General features: G+C 38.4%; 1 protein-coding gene across 1 annotated transcript in view; it reads right to left on the reverse strand.

Annotated features, from left to right (window-relative positions):
- WDR64 (WD repeat domain 64) overlaps positions 1-22419 on the reverse strand; it is a 142171-nt gene that overhangs the window by 11217 nt on the left and 108535 nt on the right. Inside the window, exons 16-23 of the mRNA XM_032389487.1 lie at positions 21553-21683; positions 18731-18832; positions 17593-17662; positions 16336-16372; positions 15459-15598; positions 13513-13618; positions 6249-6307; positions 2184-2293 (exon numbers count right to left, since the gene is read on the reverse strand). Of these exons, the coding sequence (XP_032245378.1) occupies positions 2184-2293; positions 6249-6307; positions 13513-13618; positions 15459-15598; positions 16336-16372; positions 17593-17662; positions 18731-18832; positions 21553-21683 (755 nt within the window). The remainder of the gene's footprint in view (positions 1-2183; positions 2294-6248; positions 6308-13512; positions 13619-15458; positions 15599-16335; positions 16373-17592; positions 17663-18730; positions 18833-21552; positions 21684-22419) is intronic.

The raw sequence follows: 22419 nt of genomic DNA on the forward strand, positions 1-22419 counted from the left end.
CTTCTGCTCTCCTTTGTTTTGTGGCATTTCCTGCTGCATGTGGAATTCTCCCAGATGATCGATCCCACCTCTCAGCCTGATTTCCCAGGCATCAGATATGGATCTTCACCCCTTCTATCCTCTGTCCAAGAGCTAAGCCTTAATTACAGGTTTTCCCATTATAAAATCATCATCTTTTTGACAAGATCTAGAGTGTTAAAATTGCCTACTCTGTTAGAAAGTGGCAGCTAGTGTTCGCAAAAGGACAGAGCTTAGTTATAAAGAGAACTGTCGGGGCGCCTGGGTGGCTCAGTCGTTGGGCGCCTGCCTTCGGCTCAGGTCATGATCCCAGGGTCCTGGGATCAAGCCCCACATTGGGCTTTCTGCTCCACGGGAAGCCTGCTTCTCCCTCTCCCACTCCCCCTGCTTGTGTTCCTGCTCTCACTGTGTCTCTGTCAAATAAATAAAATCTTTAAGAAAAATAAAGAGAACTGTCTCTGAGATAGCTATTCATAGAGCTACTTTTTCTGAGCTGTGTATCCGGGGAGAGCTTCACTTGAAGGAATCTTGAAAGTAAGTTCTCTGTGCCGAGGGTAACTGGTAGTGTGCGCACATGTGACTTGTGGGGCGTGTGTGTGTGCGTGTGCTACCATCCCCAGTTAGCACTTCTGCTGACAGGTAGCTGAAAATAAGCTGGAACAGACACCCAAGGGACAGAGTCATGGAAAACATCTATAATAATGAAATGTCATGTCCTTAATTTTTCCTATGAATAAAACAACAGATTCCTTTTTTGGCAGAGAAGAGCTCTGACCCCAGTTAGGACCTTACCCCCACAGACTCCCTCAAACTCAACATTTCTAAAAGTTGACCTCCACCCTTCCACACTCAAAATATCCTCCTCTTTTTGTGCCTCCTCTCTTCCTGAATGGTACCGACATTCATTGAGCTGTATAGGCCAGGAGGTATTCTTGACATCTATTGCTTACCTCCCCTTTCAGTTAAAGTTTCTGTCTCCCGAATTTTACCTCCTAGATAGTTCCCAGACCCAGACTCTTTCCTTCCAGCACTGCCCTAGTCTAGGCCACTGTGTTCAGCACAGACTTCAAACTGTTCTCTTTGCTCCCACCTTGCTGCTCTGAAATCCATTCCCTATATGTTGTTTTTTAAAAATGTAAATCAGATGATGTTAGTCCTTCACTTAAAATCCTTTGGGGGTTGTTTCGTGAAGATCCAAATCAACCTCAGGTTCACACAGGGTCTTTTATACAATGTAAAATATTCCTTCCTTTTTGCCGTCACTATGTTTAAGCTTTCCAATACACTTTGAAGTCTCTCCACATCTCTCAATCATTCCTGACTTTATTCTCCCCAGAGGATAATTCATTACCATGATTTTGAGACATTTTAATATGCAGCAATTTGTCTCAAGGAATGTCATGACATTTCCTTTCTCTTTGTATACGCTTGTGTGTGTGTGTGTTCAGCATTTTCTGTATGTATCCTTAGCATTATTCAGGCAATTGATAACAAGTAGACTTTGCAAAATCAATCACATTGCCCATGAAAACATTAACTCACTTTTGGGGCACCTGGGTGGCTCAGTCGTTAAGCGTCTGCCTTCGGCTCAGGTCATGATCCCAGGGTCCTGGGATCGAGTCCCGCATCGGGCTCCCTGCTCAGCAGGAAGCTTGCTTCTCCCTCTCCCTCTCCCTCTCCCCCTGCTTGTGTTCCCTCTCTTGCTGTGTCTCTCTCTGTCAAATAAATAAATAAAATCTTAAAAAAAAAAAATTAACTCACTTTCACTTTTCTCAGCAGTTAAGTTACACTTTGCTATTATTCTCTTTGTGACTTTTGATCCTGTGTCTCCTGGGGCCTTCCCTGGGCATGAGTCTATTTCTCTGAGATAATCATCTTGCTTAATTCTTCAAAATGAGTCCACCAAAAAACGCTTTTATTAGAGTATTTGTTATACTTCTAATGTAGATGAGCAGAGCATCTCATCTCCTTGGGCATGGAAAAGAATTCCAAACCAGTGGCCACCTTTTCAAAGCCCTTTGTGTGTGCTACCTTTTGTTTGTTTATGTATTTATTTATTTTAATTATCCAATCAAGAGTGTATTTAGGGTATATACTTAAACTTTAGCTTAGAATTTTTACTTCTCATGCTCAAAACCCTAAATTCACCATACGAAGGTCCATACCTTACTGATCCATCGATGGAGGCAGTAAGAACCATTTGCTTGTCTTCTACGTAGATCACTTGAATAATTTCTAAAGAATGAGCTCGCCAGGCAAGCAGCTGCTTCAATTTCTAGAGAGCAACAATAAAGCACATCCCATGGAATAAGTATATGCTGATCAAAATCCAATCTTGAGGAAAACCATTAACCATTAACGAGCCAAGCTTATGAGTGAATGGCATGGACATCTGTGCAAGATGCAGTCTCTCTCCCTGTGAGCTCTTCTTCTTTGCTCAGGTACCCAGACTCCATGTTTATGTGTTTGCTAATCTGCACATATCCCTGGGAGAGGAGAGATCTTATGTCTTTTGCAATTTCTCATTCAAGTGAGGATTAACAATTAATTTAGTTGAGGATTACAAGATGAGTAGATGAAGGAAAAGCTTTAGGAGAAGGGCTGTAGGAGAGGCCAAGACAGAGTGGAATCAGGAACAAGAGGAAGCAGAGATGAAAGGTGAGGACCAAAGGGTAGGCTGGCAAAACTTTCCACTTTTCAAATTTTATCCAGAAATAGCCCTGGCTATTTTGTTCTTTTTTTTTTTTTGGTGGTGGCAATGATGGCAGTGGGGTTATATATGATACCTATATACCACGAGGAATAGACAAAAGGAATGGGCCTAGCTCATTTTCTTTCAAAGACATCAGGAGCCTTGATAGATATGTTCCTTCAAGATGTGTCTTATCCTCAAGTGTAGAACCGTTAAACAGGCCTGAATTGCATGAATTAGAGTTGACAAACTGGGGAGCTGGCTCTGTAGCGACATCCCTGTAGAGCATGTTCCCTCTCTACCTCTGATGACCCCAGGTCAGGACTACTTCTTCTTGGGTCATCTACCTAGAGTATTTGTGTGGCTAGAATTCTGGCAGCTTGGGAGTGATCCTACAAGTCTCCTACTCATTTATACTCTAACAAAGGCAGACACAATTCCTCCTAAATTTCTTGGCCTTCTGACTCAGTTCCCTTGAGTTGTTCTTAGAAAATCAGGGTGAAATCTGCATTCTCCTACTTCTTATTGTCTCATAGCTAGTCAAGTGTATCTTGTCATCCAAGGGTTCTTTCTCTGCCTTGGGATGGGATTCTCTAAGGCAAGTGTTTTCCTGCTATGTGCCGTATCTATAGTAAGAAATACATTTTACTTCATGATCCAGTAAACAGATAAAATACCTGCACATGCATCCTGAAAAAGTTTCAGTATCCTTCACACAAAGACGTTTAACCTTACCTGGTGTGACGTACACTGGTAATGTCTAGTTTATTCTATTGCATCTCATTCCACTCCATTCCCTTTTTTTAATGAAAATATGGTCACCACCCGTTAAATTGATTTTATAACCCACAAGTGGGTTACAACCTATATTTAGAAAAACATTGCTCTAAGACTTTTTTTTTTTCCTGTAGACATGTGTATATTATCATATGTATGATTTCTCTTACTGTGGACAGGTTTTGACTATCCTATCTCTTAGAATATCTATTATTACATGGAAAATCTCTTTAATAGTAATGTTGCAAGAGAACCAGATTAATGTCTGATGTATAGACTGACCTATGAGGTTTTTGCTGTAGTTGTAATCTATAACTGAACCTGGTTTAATTCATGATATTATATTCATCTGTGTAATAGTGAGGCATCTTATAACCAGATTCTGTTGTATATTTGTCAATAAGCAGCCATGTACGAAGTACAAAGTGTACAAGTACATTGTGGAAAGTGTACATAGTGTACATTTTGTGGAAAAAATACATTTTCCAAACACAGAAAAGGTTGAAATGAGATTGAATATAGAATAATTTCAAATAAGTGATTAAAGTCTTTGTTTTTATTTATTTATTTATTTATTTTTTAAAATTTTATTTATTTTTTGACAGAGACACAGCGAGAGAGGGAACACAAGCAGGGGGAGTGGGAGAGGGAGAAGCAGGCTTCTTGCAGAGCAAGGAGCCCGATGCGGGGCTCAATCCCAGGATCCTGGGATCATGACCTGAGCCGAAGGCAGACGCTTAACGACTGAGCTACCCAGGTACCCCAAAGTCTTTGTTTTTAAATTGGTAAAAATGCTTTAAGTCTAATTCAATATTATTTTATAACTTTGTTTTTAATATTTTCTCTAAATGTAAAGGACTCATTTGCCAGTTTATAGAAAGTCCATTTACAAAACTGTAGGCTTTGGGGGCGCCTGGGTGGCTCAGTCAGTTAAGTGTCTGCCTTCGGCTCAGGTCATGATCCCAGGACCCTGGGATCATGCCCTTCCCTCTGCCTGCCGCTCTCCCTGCTTGTGCTCTCTCTCTCTCTCTCTCTGTCAAATGAATAAATAAAATATTTTAAAAAATCTGTAGGCTTTGGGTCATATTTTTATGTCTTAAAATTAATAATGGAATATGATAATCATCACAATTCAGAGAAAACAGATAACTTTCCACCTATACATGGTTCAAGAATGTTGTTTTTGTTCCTCTCACAACATGCCTTGATTGTAGGCCATTTATAGCTGTTGATAAGTGAAACTTTGTGCTTTGTAAGTTTAAACGTTTTTTTCTATTTGATAGTAGTTAGGGTTGCATGGAAAGAGTGCGATTTGAGGACAAGAAGCCTGGTTCTAGCCCCAGCTTAGTCATTACCTGTCTACGTGCTGCTAGGCAAGCCAGTCTCTGATTTCCCTTTGGCAAAGTGGAGATAATCATACTAAAGCTAAACATCTGAACGTTATAAAACTCTAATTGGCTCTTGGAAACAAAAAGAAAATTCTATGGATCAAATGAAATAACGTTTGAAACAGTAACCGTTCTGTGACACTCTGCAAGGAATCCAATCCTAATCTATGTAACCATATGTTACTACTTATGATCCAAAAGCAAAAAAATTGCTATTTGCTTGCTTTTTGGATTTGAAATATGAACTTAAAGGGAAATAAGCCTAGGGTGAAGTAGTGCTTCCTTGCTGCAACCTTTAATGAGTGTTGAATCTTTATAATATATGTAGCTGTATTTGTATATCCACATTCACACAAAAAATGCATATTTAAATGTTATGAATAAGATTGGTGACATTTACATTGCATTAACACTAAAAAGAGCATAAAATATGTTTAAATTACAAGGAGGATTTAGACTAGATGTGAGGAAGAGTTTCTTTCTTTTTAATTGAAGTAGAGTTGACATACAATGTTATGTTAGTTACAAGTGTACAACATACTGATTTGACAATTCTGTACATTACACAGTGTTCACCATGATAAGCATAGCTACCATCTGTCACCATACAAAGTTATTACAGTGTTGTTGACTATATTCTCTATGCTGTACTTTTCATCCCTGTGACGTATTTATAATGGTTGGACACTAGATTAGACTTGTAAGGAAAAGTTATAGACTCTCTTTCTGTGAAGATACATAAGCTGACTATGGAGGACTAGATGATGTGTGAACTCTTAAGCTCTGGGTTTCTTTTTTTTCTTTTTTCTTTTTTTAATTTATTTGAGAGAGAGAGAGAGCAAGCAGGGGGAGTGACAGGCAGAGGGAGAAGCAGGCTCCCTGCTGAACAAGGAGCCTGATGTGAGACTCGATCCCAGGACCCTGGGATCATGACCTGAGCCAAAGGCAGACACTGAAACAACTGAGCCACCCAGGTGCCCTAAGTTCTGGGTTTCTATATAGATTCTCTCAAATAAGTGAAAACATGAAGATGATATAAAGCGGCCAAGGGCTGGCTCACTCACTCATCCTCTCTTCTCACCAGTAAACCATGGTTATTTGGCATGTAGCTTGTTTCTTGTTTCTTTTCTTATTTCACGTATAATTAACATACAATGTTACATTAGTGTCAGGCATACAATTTAATGATTCAACAATTCCATACATTTCTCAGTGCCCATCAAGATAAGAGTACTCTTAAGATTCAATAGTATTATATATGACTCAAGAGTAGGGATTCTTGTCTTGTTCTATCTTTTGTGGAATCTAGCACAGAGAAATGGTCAGTTTAGTATGTGCTGGTTCATGAATTAAACTAAAACTAAAGTTCTTACCTTTTCTTCGTGAGGTGGATCCAGGAAGGAACTAATACTGCAAAGGATAACATGTCCTTCTGTATAAGATGTAAACATTGGAATCTTTAGTTAGATATCATGATATCTAAGCAGATACTACCCAGACCACCAAATTAATTTGACTTAGGCATTTATAACGGTAAATAAAATAGAATCTGAAAACCCAGAAATGAAAGAAAAAAATTTATATCCATTTTTATATGTAGGAATTCTGTTTTGTTGAGCATACATGGCAACCTCATTATGAATTATTGTTGCCATGGATACTCAAAGTCCTTCTAGATGTCAGAGTAGATGAAATAGAAATGAATACGCCACTACGAAACGGAGTCCAAACCGTTACAGAGATAATCATTCTACAGTCCAAATGATAGTTACAAAACTAGATTTAAAAAAGCATCAAGGACTACATCTAGGCATATTCAGACAGTGGAATGAAATATTTAAGTGTTGAGAGGACAACCATCAACCTACAATTCTGTACCTTGTGAAGTTGTCCTTTAAAAATGAAGGAGAGATACAGACTTTCCCAGACAAACAGAAACAAGCAGCCTTGCAAGAAATATTAAAAGAAGTTCTTGGGAAGCCTGGGTGGCTCAGTTGGTTAAGCGTCTGCCTTCAGCTGGGGTCATGATCCCAGAGTCCTGGGATCAAGTCCCATACTGGGATCCCTGCTCAACAGAGAGCCTGCTTCTCCCTCTCCTTCTGCCCCTTCCCCCTCCCCTGCTCATGCTCTTTCTCTCTCAAATAAATAAATAAAATCTTTAAAAAAAATAAATATTAAAAGAACTTCTTTTTTTTAAGATTTTATTTATTTATTTGTCTGAAAGAGAGAGAGCAAGCACAAGCAGGGGGAACAGCAGACATAGGGAGAAGCAGGCTCCCTGCTGAACAAGGAGCCCAATATGGGACTTGATCCCAGGACTCTGGGATCATGACCCGAGCCGAAGGCAGACACTTAACCAACTGAGCCACTTAGGCATTCCCTAAAAGAAGTTCTTAAAAGAGAAGGAATATGATATAGGTAAGAAATTCAGATTTATATAAAGAAGAGCATAGTAGAAGGAATAAGTGAAGATAAAGTAAAAACTAACAGCAGTTTATTTAAAGCAGTAACATCAACAATATATCTGACGATTGTAACTTATAGATACTTGAAATGAATAACAGCTATGACACAAGGGATGGGAGGGAGAAATTAGGAATACTTTGTTATTCTAAGGTATTATACTACCAGTGAGGTGGTGTAATGTTGTTTGAAAGTGGACATGAATTAGTTGTAAATGTATATTTCAAACTAGGGAAACCACTCAAAAAATTTAAAAAGATATATAATTGATAAGCTAAGAGAAAGTGGAATGATATAAAATGTTCACTTAAAACCACAAAAGGCAGAAAGAGAGTGAAAGACAAAACTAAGAACAAAAAACAAGGGTAACAAATATAAAATAGTAAGAAATATGATTGATATTAATTCAACTATACCAATAATCACTTTAGATGTCAACAGTCTAGTAAACCACTTAGACTGAGGTTGTCAGAATGGATTAAAAAACAATACCCAATTTCTATGTTGCTTACAGGAAGTCCACTTTATATGTAAGGACACATATAGATTAAAAGTAAAGGGATAGAGAAAGATTTACCATGTTAATGCTAATCAAAAGAAAGCAAGAGCAGCTATGTTTCAAACAGAAAAGACTTCAGAGTAAGAGAAAGTTAGCAGGGATAATTAGGGGCATTATATAATGATAAAGGGGTCAATTCTCCAAAAAGACCACACTCCTTAACATGTACATGCCTAACATCACAGTGTCAAGATATGTGGAGTGAAAACCGACAAAACTGCAAGGAGAAATAGATAATGTACTTTTATAGTTGGAAACTTCAGCACCCTTCTATGAGAAATTGACATGAGAAATGGACAGATCCAGCAGGCAGAAAATCAGTAAGGACATAGTTGAACTCAAAAACACCATCCGTCAACTAGATATAATTGATATCTATAGACTGCTGCATCCAACACATATTAATCTCAAACTCTCATGGAACATTCACCAAGATAGACCACATCCTGGACCATAAATTACACCTTAACAAATTTGAAATAATAGAAATCATACAATGAATGCCCTCAGACTATAATAGAATAAATTGGAAATCAATAAGAAAAAGAGAGCTGGAAAATCCCAGAATAAGTAGAGATGAAACAACATACTTCTAAATAATAGATCATAGAAAAAAATCTCAAGAGAAATCTTTAAATAATTTGAACTAAATAAAAATGAAAATATGACATCAAAATTTCAGGGAAGCAGCAGAAACAGTGCTTACAGGGCAATTTATATGCACATGTTAGAAAAAAAAGATCTAAAATCTAAGCTTCCACTTTAGGACTAGGTAAAAAAGAGCAAATTAATCCAAAGTAAGCAGAAGGAGAGAAATAATAAAAATCAGAGCAGAAATCAATGAAACTGAAAATAAGAACTCAATAGAGAAAATCAACGAAACCAAAAGCTGTTTTTTTTTTTTCAGGATTTTATTTATTTATTTGACAGAGAGAGAGAGAAGAGAGAGAGAGCATGCGAGAGACCACAAGCAGGGGGAGGGGCAGGACCCTGGGATCATGACCTGAGCTGAAGGCAGACACTTAACCGACTGAGCCACCCAGGTGCCCCCAAAAGCTGGTTCTTTAAAAAGATCAATAAAATTGAAAAACTTCTAGCCAGGCTAACTAAGAAAAAAAAATATCAGGGGAATTGAGAGGATAATAAAGAAATACTATGAATTCTATGCCCACAAATTTAATAACCCAAATGAAATGGACCATTTCCTTGAAAGACACAATCTGCCAAAACTCACACAAGAAGAAATAGGTAATCTGAATAGGCCTATATTATTATTTTTTTTTTTTTTAAGATTTTCTTTATTTATTTGAGAGAGAGAGTGAGAGAGAGAGAGAGCACAAGATGGGGGAGCGGGAGAGGGAGAAGCAGACTCCCCACTGAGCAGGGAGCCCGATGTGGGACTCGATCCTGGGACTCCAGGATCATGACCTGAGCCGAAGGCAGTCGCTTAACCAACTGAGCCACCCAGGCGCCCCTGAATAGGCCTATATTATTAAAGAAATTAAAGTAATTAATAATATTCCCAAACAGGAACCACTAGGTCAAAATGGGTTTAATGGTGAATCCAGCACACATTTAAGGAAGAAATCTTACCAATTCTCTACAAACTCTTCCAGAATATAGAAGCAAAAGGGAATATTTCTTAACTTATTCCATGAGGCCAGCACGTCTTAATACCAAAACCAGACAAAGATATTATAAGAAAATTATTAACCAATAGCTCTTATGAACATAGATGTAAAAACCCCCAACAAAATATTAACAAATTGAATCCAAGAGGTATTAGCTCAGGTCATGATCCTGGGATTGAGCCCAGAGTTGGGCTTCATACTGAGCATGGAGCCTGCTTAAGATTCTCTCTCTCTCTCTGCCCCTACTCCCCCACCCCTTCTCGTGTTCTTTCTCTAAAAAAAAAAAAAAAAAAAAAGAATTATATGCAATGGCCAACATTTAAAAATCAACTAATGTAATCCATCACATCAACAGGCTAAAGAAGAAAAATCACATGATCACATCAATAGATACAGAAAAAGCAGTTGACAAAATTCAACACCAATTCATGATGAAAAAATCTCAATTTAGATATAAACTTTATACCTTTCCCATACAAACACACACAAAAACAAACAAACCTGCTCAAAACAACTGTAAGGGTAACATGTATAACTATAAAACTAGAAGAAAATCTAAATGAACTTAGGTTTGGCAATGACTTTTTAGATACAACATCAAAGTCACAATCCATGAGCAAAATCAATGATACGCTGGACTTCATTAAAATTGAAAACACCCAGGGTGCTTGGGTGGTTCCATCGGTTAAGCATCCAACTCTTGATTTTGGCTCAGATCATGATCTCAGGGTCCTGGGATCAAACCCCGAGTCAGTCTCCTCCCTCAGTGGGGAGTTTGCTGGAGATTCTCTCTCTCTCTCTCTCTCTCTGTCTGCCCCCTCCTCCATGCTCTTTCTCTCTCAAATAAATAAATAAATCTTTAAAAAATTGAAAAGTTCTGCTCTGCCAAAGATACTGTCAAGAGAACAGAAAGACAAGCCACAGACTGGGAGAAAATATTTGTGAAAGGCATATCTGATAAAAGACTCTTATCCCAAATATACCAAGAACTCTTAAAGTTAACATTAAGAAAATAAACAACCTGATTAAAAAATGGGCAAAAGATCTGCACAGATCCCTCACCAAGAAAATATATAGATGGCAAAAAAGTGTATGAAAAGATATTCCACATTTTATGTCATTAGAGAAATGCAAGTTAAAACTACAAGGAGATACCATTACAAGCCTTTTAGAATGGCCCAAATCCAAAACATTGAGAACACCAAATGCTAATGTGGATGTGGAGCAACAGGGACTCTCATTCATCTCTGGTGGGAATGCCAAATGGCACAGCTGTTTTGGAAGACAGTTTGGCAGTTTCTCACAAAATTAAACATACTCTTACTATATGATCCAGCATTGTGCTCCTTGGTATTTACCCAAAGGCACTGAAAACTTTTTTCCACACAAAAACATACACACAGCTATTTATAGCAGCTTTATTTATTATTGCCCAAACTTAGAAGTAACCAAGATGTCCTTCAGTAGGTGAATGGATAAATAAACTGTGGTATATCCAGACAATGGAATCTTATTCAGCACTAAAAAGAGATGAGATATCAAGCCATGAAGAGACATGGAGGAAACTTAAATGAGTATTTCTAAGTAAAAGAAGTCTGAAAAGGCTATATACTCTATGATTTCCAATATGACGTTCTGTAAAAAGCAAAACTGTGGAGGCAATAAAAAGATCAATAATTGCCAGAAGTTAGGGAGGAGGGAAGGAAGAATAGGCAGGACAAAGGGGATTTTTATTGAAACTACTCTATATGGTATTATAATGGTGGATGCATGTCATCAGACATTTGTCAAAGCCCATAGAATACACAACTCCAAGAGTGAACCCTAGTGTGAACTATGCACTTTGGATGACAATGATGTGTCATTGTAGATTCATCAGTTGTAACAAATGTACCACTCTGGTGCAGGATACTGAAAGTGGGGTAGGCCAGGGACGCCTGGGTGGTGCAGTCAGTTAAGCGTCCGACTCTTGTTTTAGGCTCAGGTCTGACCTCAGGGTCCTGAGATTGAGCACCTCCATTGGGCTCCATGCTCAGCAGGGAGTCTGCTTGAGACTTTCTTTCCCTCTCCCTCTGCCCCAGCCTCCCTGCATGCACTCTCTCTCAAATAAATAAATAAATCTTAAAAAAAAAAAAGTGGGGGAGGCTTGTGTTGGAGAGTATGAGGGCAGGATGTATATGGAAACTCTCTGTAATTTCCACTGAATTTTTCTGTGAATTTAAAACTGATCTAAAAAAAAAAATAAAGGTGATATAACAACAAAAAAGCAACAACTAATGATGTCTGAGAATGCCTGATTTAAAACAGTGACTAGACAGCAATCCAGATAGTTCTTTTAACATCTACCACAGCACAGAAAAAAGAAGCCTAAGGTCATAATCTAGAAGTCAACTTTAATTATAATATAGATGAAGCTGGATTGCATCCCAAACCCACCCAACTCTAGTTTTCTAGATCACAACAAAAAACACAAATCTCAAGAAATAGAAGGGTTATATGATAGTAGAGTGTTCCTTATTAGTAACCTTAATAGAGGTGTGGTCTGAGAATTCTGTAGATAATTTCAAATTTTAGTTCTATGTATTTTGCTAGAAAAAACATACCCCATAGTATGTAAAGTTAGTGCAAAAATATGCAGGCAAATATTTTTAAAAAGGAATACAATTTGCTTGACCTTAGATTTTTCTTCTGGGTGGCTGTAAACAGAAACGATGATAGAAACTATGGAGATGGATATATAAAAGTGGCCAAGAATAAGGATATCGGAGTATAATAGGACAGGTGGTAAGCAATAAAGCCAGATAAAATAAAGATAACTTTAAACAAATGTTGTAAGGCTACTGATTATACTGAATATAAATATAAAAAATATTTTCTGTAATCTCAAGAAGACTGAAATAATTGGTGTTGAAAACTGGTTTGTTGTGACTTTTGTAAAATAAGTTTTGAAATGAAAACCATGTTCTTTAAAGAGAGGATGTAAAATTTAAATATTAATGTAACAGCAGTATCTGGATGCAAATCTCAAGATTACGTTAGCAAATGATAAGGGAAGGAGTGGGTGTAGAACAAAAGGAAAGGTAAAGTGGGCCAAGCTTTTGTTTAACCGAAAAGATGCTGTTTCAGTCTAAATTCCAACAAATTGGTTAAGTTTTTCTTCTTTTAACTTAAAAGTAAATAGTAAAATTTAAAAATGCATGCACACACACACACACACACACACAATCTTTCAAAGTTGGGAGAGATGAAAAGAAAGAAAATTCAGGATTTATTCAAAAAATTAAAGAAAGTAAATAAAGCATTAAGAAAGAGAATTGCCAGGGCACCTGGGTAGCTCAGTCAGTTAAGCGTCCAACTCTTGGTTTCCGCTCAGGTCAAGATCTCAGGGTTGTGAGATCAAGCCCCACTTGGGGCTCTGCACTGAGCATGGAGCCTACTTAAGATTCTCTCTTGTTCTCTCCCTCTCCCTCTGCCTCTCCCCATGCTCTCCCACTCTCTCTAAATAAATAAATAAAATCTTTTTTAAAAAGAGAGAATTGTGTTACGAAAGGATTAAGACCAACTCTATGAGTTATAACAATCAATATGAAAGTCCCTTATTGAGAACAAATAATCCCTTTCCTAATTAATGCCATTACTCCCTTTAATAATGAAGATTAATGCAACATAACTCTTTCAAGATTAGAAATGAAAACTTTACATTCTTCCCAATATGTAGGGTGAGGGAATAGGTAGTCCTGTACCCCATTTAAAGATGGAAAAAAAATAGAATGTAGTGCTTTAAATAAGGAGCTGGGAATGGAATAGGTTCTCATGACATTCATTCATTGTTGTATTTATTCATCAAGCGATTCATAACACTCTCATGCTGAAGCATCCTTCTTTGTCTCTTGTCTCAATAAATGTCATGTATTGTCCTACTTCCATCTTTATATCATGTAGGTGGTGGACATACCCGTGGCTGACTCCCTGAGTATGACTCACCCACATTCCCGGTCAGAAGTACCCTGGTGCACGAATCCGTATATAGCGACGTCAGAGAAATGGCAGAATGTTTGGTGAAAGGCAGCATATTTTTCAGCAGTTTTCCCTGAATAAAGTATGATAATAAATTCTATAAAATATTGATACTGGAGTTGAATTTCTCTATAAATAATCCATCTAAAAATTATCTCTACTACTAGAATATGATTCTATTCCTTGTAATAAAAACAAACTGAAACTATTTGTAGGGACTTACTTCCTTGAAATGAAATATTCCTAAAGATGTAACAACTATGAATTAAGAACAACAGATTCTGATTATTACAGGCCACAGCTGTACTTGGGAGTTTTTCTTACACTTCCTATGACTGTTTCCATGCACTTCCTCAGACCTCTTTTTCAGGTACATGTTCTCCTTCTAAACAAACATTCCTGTAAGAGATCCAAATTCAGCAGATTGTTTTTCGGTGCCTAGGATAAGTCAGCACCAGGAAGGACTTCCACAGGCACCGTCTTAGAGAATAAACCTCCACACTTCTGAAGAAAGAATTTGCATCTGCTACTCATTTCCTGAGATTTACTTGGATCTAATCTTTTTTCTATTTCTCTCTCCTATTTCGGCATTGCTCCAATACCTCGATACTCTCAGGGAAAGTTATTAATAGTTCATATTTTCAAACCAAAGGTTTCCCACTGAGCACTAAGAGCTACAGATAGACTTGGAAGTTTTGTCCAGCAGAGATCTGTGCGTTCTGTGATGTTGGGTCTCACAGTCTGCCATACAAAACAGTTGCTCTTTCCTGGGTTTCCCACTTGCCTAACGATTTCGTCATCACCAAGTCTACTCAAGATCCTTCCTTCCATCATGTCTGTCTTCCTAATTTTAAATTCCACCATCCTCTGCTCTAAGTCATTTTAAATCTTCTGGTAAATAAAAGTTATTTTTTCATTGTAAAATATTTAAGGACACACAGTACAATGTAATAACTTCTTCCAAAGGCTTGGATAACTAAAAATTTATAAATATTCAACATTTGAGGGTTCTTATATTCCTTTACTAGAATACATCATTAATATCCTCTAATATTATTTACATATCCAATGAAATATTTAATGGCATGTAATCATAGCTCAACCTAAAGAACAGAGAGATTAGGGATGCCTGCCTGGCTCAGTCCGTAGAGCATGTGACTCTTGATCTTGGGGTTATAAGTTAGATCCCCACGTTGGATATAAAGATTATTTAAAAATAAAATCTTTTTTTTTTTTTTAAAGATTTTATTTATTTATTTGAGAGAGAGAGAATGAGAGACAGAGAGCACGAGAGGGAAGAGGGCAGAGGGAGAAGCAGACCCCCTGCTGAGCAGGGAGCCCGATGTGGGACTCGATCCCAGGACTCCAGGATCATGACCCGAGCCGAAGGCAGTTGCTTAACCAACTGAGCCACCCAGGCGCCCCTAAAATCTTTTTTTTTAAGATTTTATTTATTTATTTGACACAGAGAGAGAGACAGAGAGAGAGGGAGAGAGAGAGGGAACACAAGCAGGGGGAGTGGGAGAGGGAGAAGCAAGCTTCCCACTGAGCAGAGAGCCCAATGTGGGGCTCGATCTCAGGACCCTGGGATCATGACCTGAGCTGAAGGCAGATGTTTAATGACTGAGGCACCCAGGCGCCCCTGAAAATAAAATCTTAAAAAAAAAAAAAGGAAAAGATAGATTTCAAATATTTAACTTAGCAGTTTTGACCTCTTGAGTTACAAAGTGGCCTACTGTGAAGTTTGAGTAGCACTTTCAGGGAGCAGGCTGCAAAACCAGCAATTTGGCTAGAAGGTTGAAAAATTCCAGAATTGGATGCTCTCTGGAACCTTAGAAGGCTAGGATTCATTCAGTACTACTTCTTATCTTTCTCATTCTCTGCTGCTCCAGGTAAACAATGGGCCCCATCACCTCCATAGTCCAAAAGCGAAGGTGTCCATCCTCATGAGCAGTGACAATGACAGGGGGCTGAGTATCAATTACATTGGTGCCCCCAGGTTGTTTTTTGTCCACCAGCTGTTGCTCTCCCGCTGTGACATCAGTTTTCTCACCTACAGAAAAGTTAATGAGCTACCGTGGGTGTTTGCAATACTTGGAATTCCAAATTTTATAGAACATAAAAGAGGAGGCAGGTAGGAAAACAGCAAACCAACACATTCTTTTCCCTAGAACATGTTTTTCAACCCCAGCGAACTTCACTCAAGGCAGAGAACAAAAAAGCATTAACAAATAGAATCCTGGATCACTGGAAAAGCCTAAAAAGTTAATTTTTGACCCTATTACAAAAACCTCTGCCCTGTATTTAACAGCTATAAGTCAATACACATCCAGTGTAAGTCTTACACATCCAAAATGGCTTATGAATCTAGTGTAAGTTTTAGGAAAATGGACAAAGACTAAGAAGCTCAGTAATGCATTGGATTTTTAAAAATCTAGAATTAGTATTTAAAAATGGAAATTCTGCCTCTTTGACTACAGAATCTTATACCTCAACATTTAGTCACAAAAAGAATGTATGGTAGGGGCGCCTGGGTGGCTCAGTAGGTTAAGCATCCAACTCTTGACTTTGGCTCAGGTCATGATCTCAGGGTCCTGGGATCGAGCCCTGCATTGGAGTCTGCTTGTCCCTCTTTCTCTGCTCCTCCCCCCCCGACTCGTGCTCTCTCTCTCTCTCTCTAAAATAAATAAATAAAATCTATTTTAAAACAGAGAATATACTGTATTCTATAGCCTCAACTCCCTATTGCAAAGGAATTGTTACAAAGAAGAGACGTGATTTCATACTGACCTTTAACCTCATTGTCATGTATGCTCTGCTTGCTTCCCTGAATTAGAGGAGAAGATGAGAAAGTATTTCTATGACATTGTAAGGAAATGGGATATACTGGGTGAGTAGATTTTTCGGGGAAACTCACATGCCTTTTTTTTTTAATTTTTAATAATTGGAGTATAGTTGACACACAATGCTACGTTGTTGCTTTAGTTCTAGGTGTACAACATGGCAACTAGGCAAGTCTTTACCTTATGCTACACTCACCACATCTGTCCCCATACAACGCCATTCCCATACCATTTGACTATATTCTGTATGCTGTATCTTTTCTTCCTGTGACTTATTCATTCTACAACTGGAAGCCTGTCCCTCCCTCTCCCCTTCACCCATTTTGCCCATCCCCCATTCCCCTCCCCACTGGCAACCACCAGTTTGTTCTCTGTCAAATTTACATTTCTAAGCATTAGTTTTAAAGTTATTTTTGAATTAATTCTTCTGAAAAAAATGTATCGCAGAGATCGTCATGTTCACAAACAGGATATCTGCAATAACATTCTCCTGGCTCAGGTAGGGCATAATAATGAGAGTAATCACATGTGTAAAGCAAGCCATGTTCTTGGTGTATGTGATCTCTAATTCTCCTAGCAGCCCTGAGAGTTAGGCTTTGTTATTCCCTTTTTACTGACAAAGAAACAGAAACTCAGAGATTAGGTGATGTCTCTAAAGCTAATCAGAAAATAAAAGAAGCATTTGGACTGAAGTGTAAGTCTGTCTGACTCTTACATCCTCGTACGTTTATTCTTTTCAGGAAACTAGTGGTTATAAAACAAGTTTTGCAGTAAAAAGTTTCCTTTAAACAAAATCCTACTAGAGATGTAATGTGTAAAATCTATAAAACTGGGACTGAGAACAGAGTTTGAAAACCAGGGCATTAAAGGTGTGTTGTGAAATATGTGTGATACTTTTTAGCCAAAGAGATTGCCTAGAATTGCTTTATTATTTCAGAAATGTAAAAGTAGCACATGTAATTTATTATTTGTGAGTATGTGTCGATTATTTGCAGATATGAAAGCCTTGAAAATACGGGAAATAAAAGATGAATATAGTTTAGACATTGTTTTTTAGGATAACAAGTTTTTACATGCACATGTATACACAGAATTTTTCCACCTTGACCTTCTATCAAAGGAGGGGCTCAAATGGGACAAATCACTATTTTTTAATCAACACTGGGTGTAATGGGAAGATATACTCTTTCTATTCCTTGCTTACCTTGTTACTCTGTGAACCTTTACTAGAATCACATTGAGACGAAGAGCACACGGAATCCTGACTCGATCTCCTACAAGGAGAGGGAGGAAGCCCAAGGAAGGAAAGTTAAGATATTCCATCACACCCAAAGTGTGCTCTTCTCTGCTTTAATTTCAGTAGGTTGTTTCTTTCAACATCTGTGCGTACTGAGCCACTTCTTTAAGACACAAATCACACCTTATGTCTCATGTTACAACGTTCATCTGTCCGGTATTGGTAGATACTGTTGGGGAGCCTTGGTAATTAAGATTTATTGTTGCCTGGGTCTGGGAAATAACATTCTGCCCAATCCCAAAGCTCAGGCTAGATTTAGTCCTGGAAGCTGATATTTAAATGGCAAGAAGCGAGTTGGAGGCGGGCACGTGGGAAGCCTGGCTAATTTCTGCTCTTATGGTATCCAGTCCTGGCCTGGTCCGCCTCGGCAGTGCTCTGCTAGAATGGGCTGGAAAGTGGCTTAGGTTCTGGTGCAGGTGTCGATATGGAACAAGTGTTCAAAAATAGTCTCAATAAGGCAATTTCAAGTCAAGTGGTAGGGAAGGTGCTATATTGCTGGCTCACTGCTGCTTTTGATTTCTTCCCAGAGATATGTTTGCTATAACATGTTGCCTGAAAATCAGAGTTTTCAAACATATCTAAAGAGGAAAAATAACTTTTCCTAAATATTTAATAAACAATGCCCTGCTGCCTCAGAAAGGGATGGAGACAGCTCAGTTTCAGTAGATGTCATATGACACCTGCTGCGGTGGATCTTTCACATTTGCCCAGCAAGTTCTTCCTTCTGCTTTATGTCAGTGCTCATAGAATTAGATTTTGGCCACAGTGTGGTCAAGTGAGCATTTTCTATCTCTTCTACTGGTGTAGAAATTGTTGTGAGGCTGGGGTGGTAAGGGAAATTAGGACACCCCACAGCAAATCAGATCCCTAGGGACCACCCACTTACAAAAGACAACAACAGGGAAGAAAGCTTAAGCCAAGTAGTGCACCCAACTTATGTCTTCCCTCAGTTGTACCTTCCTTAGTTCTGGGATAAATAGAACTCTTTTTACATCGCCCACATGCATCCCAGACAGTATTTCTTGATCAGTAAGTACTGAGTTACCTTGCACATTCAGGGGATCGAAAGAGGAACAGTATGTTGTTAATTCTAAAGCGTTTGGGATCCAAATCAGGATCCACAGTGAAGCAATCTTCAGGTCTGTACCTGGAAGTAAACACACATTCACATAATAAACACAAGTTAGGCAACTTACATTACTTATATCATACATCCCATGCAGAGCTAATCAACTCCTGCAACATTGATACTATCAAACATGAAGAGAAAACCCAAAGGTATAGAGTTGGAACCTATCTTCCTGATGAGGCCCTGTGTAACAACATGACCATTCAGTGTTTAAAAGTCTTTTAATCCAAAATGAAATAAAATAAAAATAAATAAATAAATAAATAAATAAATGCTTTTTGTCCAATTAGCTGGTCTAGTCAGCCTAATTATAGGTCAGAATGGGCTTATATATAGCCTCCTCAAAGTTTCAGAAAGTTTAAAGAATAGAATTTTACTCTTTGAGTAAGTCAAGTGACAAATTTGAATAAAACAGGGCTACTAACCTCAAGGAGCTTAAAATTGAGTGAAGAAGACAAGCTGGTAATTCAGTGATTATACAATTCTAGTTGCTCATCTCCCATTGACCCAGCTTCCAACGAACCATACACCATTCTGGGCTGGTTCCTGGGAGCACAGTGATAGTCCCTAAACCGCCTAGACTGGTACTTCATGTTGGCTCCTAAAGTCACACAACATTTTTTACTGAAAATAGATCTTGTAGCAGAACGTTCCTTTTCTTTAGTGGAAATTGCCTCTGCTAATTTGGACTGATAAGTGATGGAGGAAGCTCCTGGGGAGTGAAGCAAGCTCTGAAGAAGGGCCTGTGAGCTTGAGGACGTGTGGAGCTCAAACTTTTTGGATACTTCTGTTGTGTGGATGAGCCACACCGTTAGTAATCAGCAAGAACAAATTTCCAGTTTGGACCCAAAAAATGCATGAGGCTTTGAACAGGAAGAGAAAAGCTATTTCTCCTGACTGGTGAAGGGATCTTAGGCAAATTTGAGGTAGAGGTAGTGATGGCTTCCAACATCAATATGGAAACCACCTTCAACTTTAGAGCCTATTTAAGCTGGGCCCAAATTACATTAGACAGTTCTGTACTAAATTGTATGTTTTGCAAAATGCTAAGGAGATTTGTATAATCATCTTCGCATGGGAAGGGAATACAATGTATGGCTCACTATACTGTTATTTTTCTCTGACTGGGTGTTGGGTTTGCATGCATCTCTTGGCAAAATGCCTAGCCCTTCCTTCAAGTTGGGAACATCCTCAGGGGAGCTTCCCTCTTTATGCTGTGGTAGCATGACTGCTTTAATAAGAGGGTAAAGAACTGATCAGTGCATATTGATATTGATCAAGTGGCAAGTATACCGTCATGAGAAAGCCCAAGGGCAAGTGTTGAAAGGGACGAATGGAAGGAGGACAAGAATTCTAGGGGGTGTTCCGAAGAGAACATGGGGCTGAGGCACAGAAGAAGGGGTCTGCAGAAAAAGCGAATTCAACTAAAGGTCCAAAGGAGAATCAATCCAGAGTCTGAAGAAGAAAGGAGTATGTCCTCTCAAAAGTTGGTTAAAAGTAATGACTCAGACTTAGACTGGAAAGGGGCGTGGAGTCCAGGTGGACCAGGAGTACATAAGGCACTGTAAGTCAAGAGGCAGAGATGTCTTCTGCATTTTCCTCTTTTCCCTTGTCCTTTCTGACTCTCTTCTCCCTTTTTATACCTCTTTCCTTTCTCTGAATGCTTAGATAGACTTGATTTTATTTTTATTCATTCATTAAAGTTCTTGACCATCTTGTACCTCAAAGTACAAAATTACAAATTCCCCTTGACATAGGATGTTCACACAAGGCCCTTGCTTATAGCCCAATCAGACAACTGCAGAGAGCTTATTATTTATGACCCATCCATAGCAAAAAATACAATGCTATGTTATTTCCTTTACAACCAATAGTAAGAACATTTAGAAATGGTTAGCAGGGGGGCACTTGGGCGACTCAGTCAGTTAAGCATTAGACCCTTGATTTCATCTCAGATCATGATCTCAGGATTGTGAGACCGAGCCCCAAGTCCGGTTCCAAGCTCAGTGGGGAGTCTGCTTGAGATTCTCTCTCCCCTCCCCCACTTCATGTGTGCGTGCACTCTCTCTCTCTCTCTAAAAAAAAAAAGAAAGAAAAAAAGAAAAAAAGGGATATCAGAGAATGGGTAAAGCTTTTGGCCGTGGGTACAGGGCAAATTTAATTGGTTGATATTGATTTATTTAATTGCATATGCACTGAACATGTTGCGGTGGTGAATAAAAAGTAAAACCCACCTAGAATGCCACTTACCATTTGACTTTGGTGACTGAATAGATGGTGGTGTCATTGGGAATATAGGAAGAGGAGATACATGGGGGAGGGGTAGACTGGGACAAAGTTTTGGGCTTTAAGGGTGTTATTGGTGACCCAGATGGTAACTGCCAGATATGTGTGTTTAAAGCTCTAGGGAGATTAGTTTTTAAAGCATGTATTTTAACTTTTTGTTGAGGGTATAAATTTGGACAAGATCCCACATGAAAGCATGTGCTAGAGTGAGAAGAGTGAAAGTCAAAGCACTTGGGAATATGAATACTTAAGGTTTATCTTATTCATATTATCCTGGGATTTGGACATGCAGAACAAATCTCATGAATGCAACTTCCAGAAAAGTCTCTCTTGAGAGTTATCACCACTGGTATGTCACTGTTATTTATTGCTTTTTAAAAAAAGTATTGAATATTACTTTGGCTCTATTGCAGTACAACTTTTAAATTGTTTAAGAAAAAGATGTGACTTACAATTCTTTGACAGTAGAGTTTACAAAATTCCATAAGATAATCACACCATTTAAGGTTCCAGCAGCTATCAAATTATATCCTTCTACTTGCAATAAATCAATGCAGTTCACTTCCATGCTGATGGCAGAACTCTGAAGAAGGAAGGAAACAGACTCATGGACCATCATGAACACAGTATCTAACCATAGTACAAATGTTATTGTGTACACTTTGTTAGTCTATCATTAACACCAAATGTCATATTATGATTTTTTTGTTACTTAAAATTACTATTACTAATTACTATTAGTAAAAATTTAGTAAAATAGAGTTAGTTTTGCATTAAAGTTTTTTTAACTTGTTGAATTCATTAAAATAACAAAATATACTCTTCCATCTACTTGGCTCCTTCCTCTCAGCCTTGACTTATTCTTCCTTGACCAACCAACCGTGAGATCACCTTGCCATCCTTCTATTCCCTTCAAACTTCTTGAAAATCTTCTGCATTGGCTGATTCTCCTTATTGACCTCCTTTTCACTCACCATTTGGCTTCTGCTCCATAGTACACAATGAAAACCTTTTCTTTAAGATTCATTTATTTGAGAGAGAGAGAGAGTGAGAGCACACGAGCAGAGGGAGGGGCAGAGGGAGAGGGAGAGGGAGAATCTCAAGCAGACTCCTGCTGAGTGCAAAGCCTGAGGCTGGGCTTGATCCCAGGATCCTGAGCTGAAATCAAGAGTTCGACACCCAACAAACTGAGCCACCCAGGTGCCCCTGTGAAAACTTTTTCTATTTATCACTAAGCACTTCCTTCCTTCCTTTCCTTCCTCCCTTCCTTTCCTTTCTTTCTTTTTCTTTCTTTCTTTCTTTTTCTTTCTTTCTTTCTT

The sequence above is a fragment of the Phoca vitulina genome, unplaced genomic scaffold (assembly GCF_004348235.1).
Source record: "Phoca vitulina isolate PV1807 unplaced genomic scaffold, GSC_HSeal_1.0 scaffold54, whole genome shotgun sequence".
NCBI classification, from domain to species: Eukaryota; Metazoa; Chordata; class Mammalia; order Carnivora; family Phocidae; genus Phoca; species Phoca vitulina.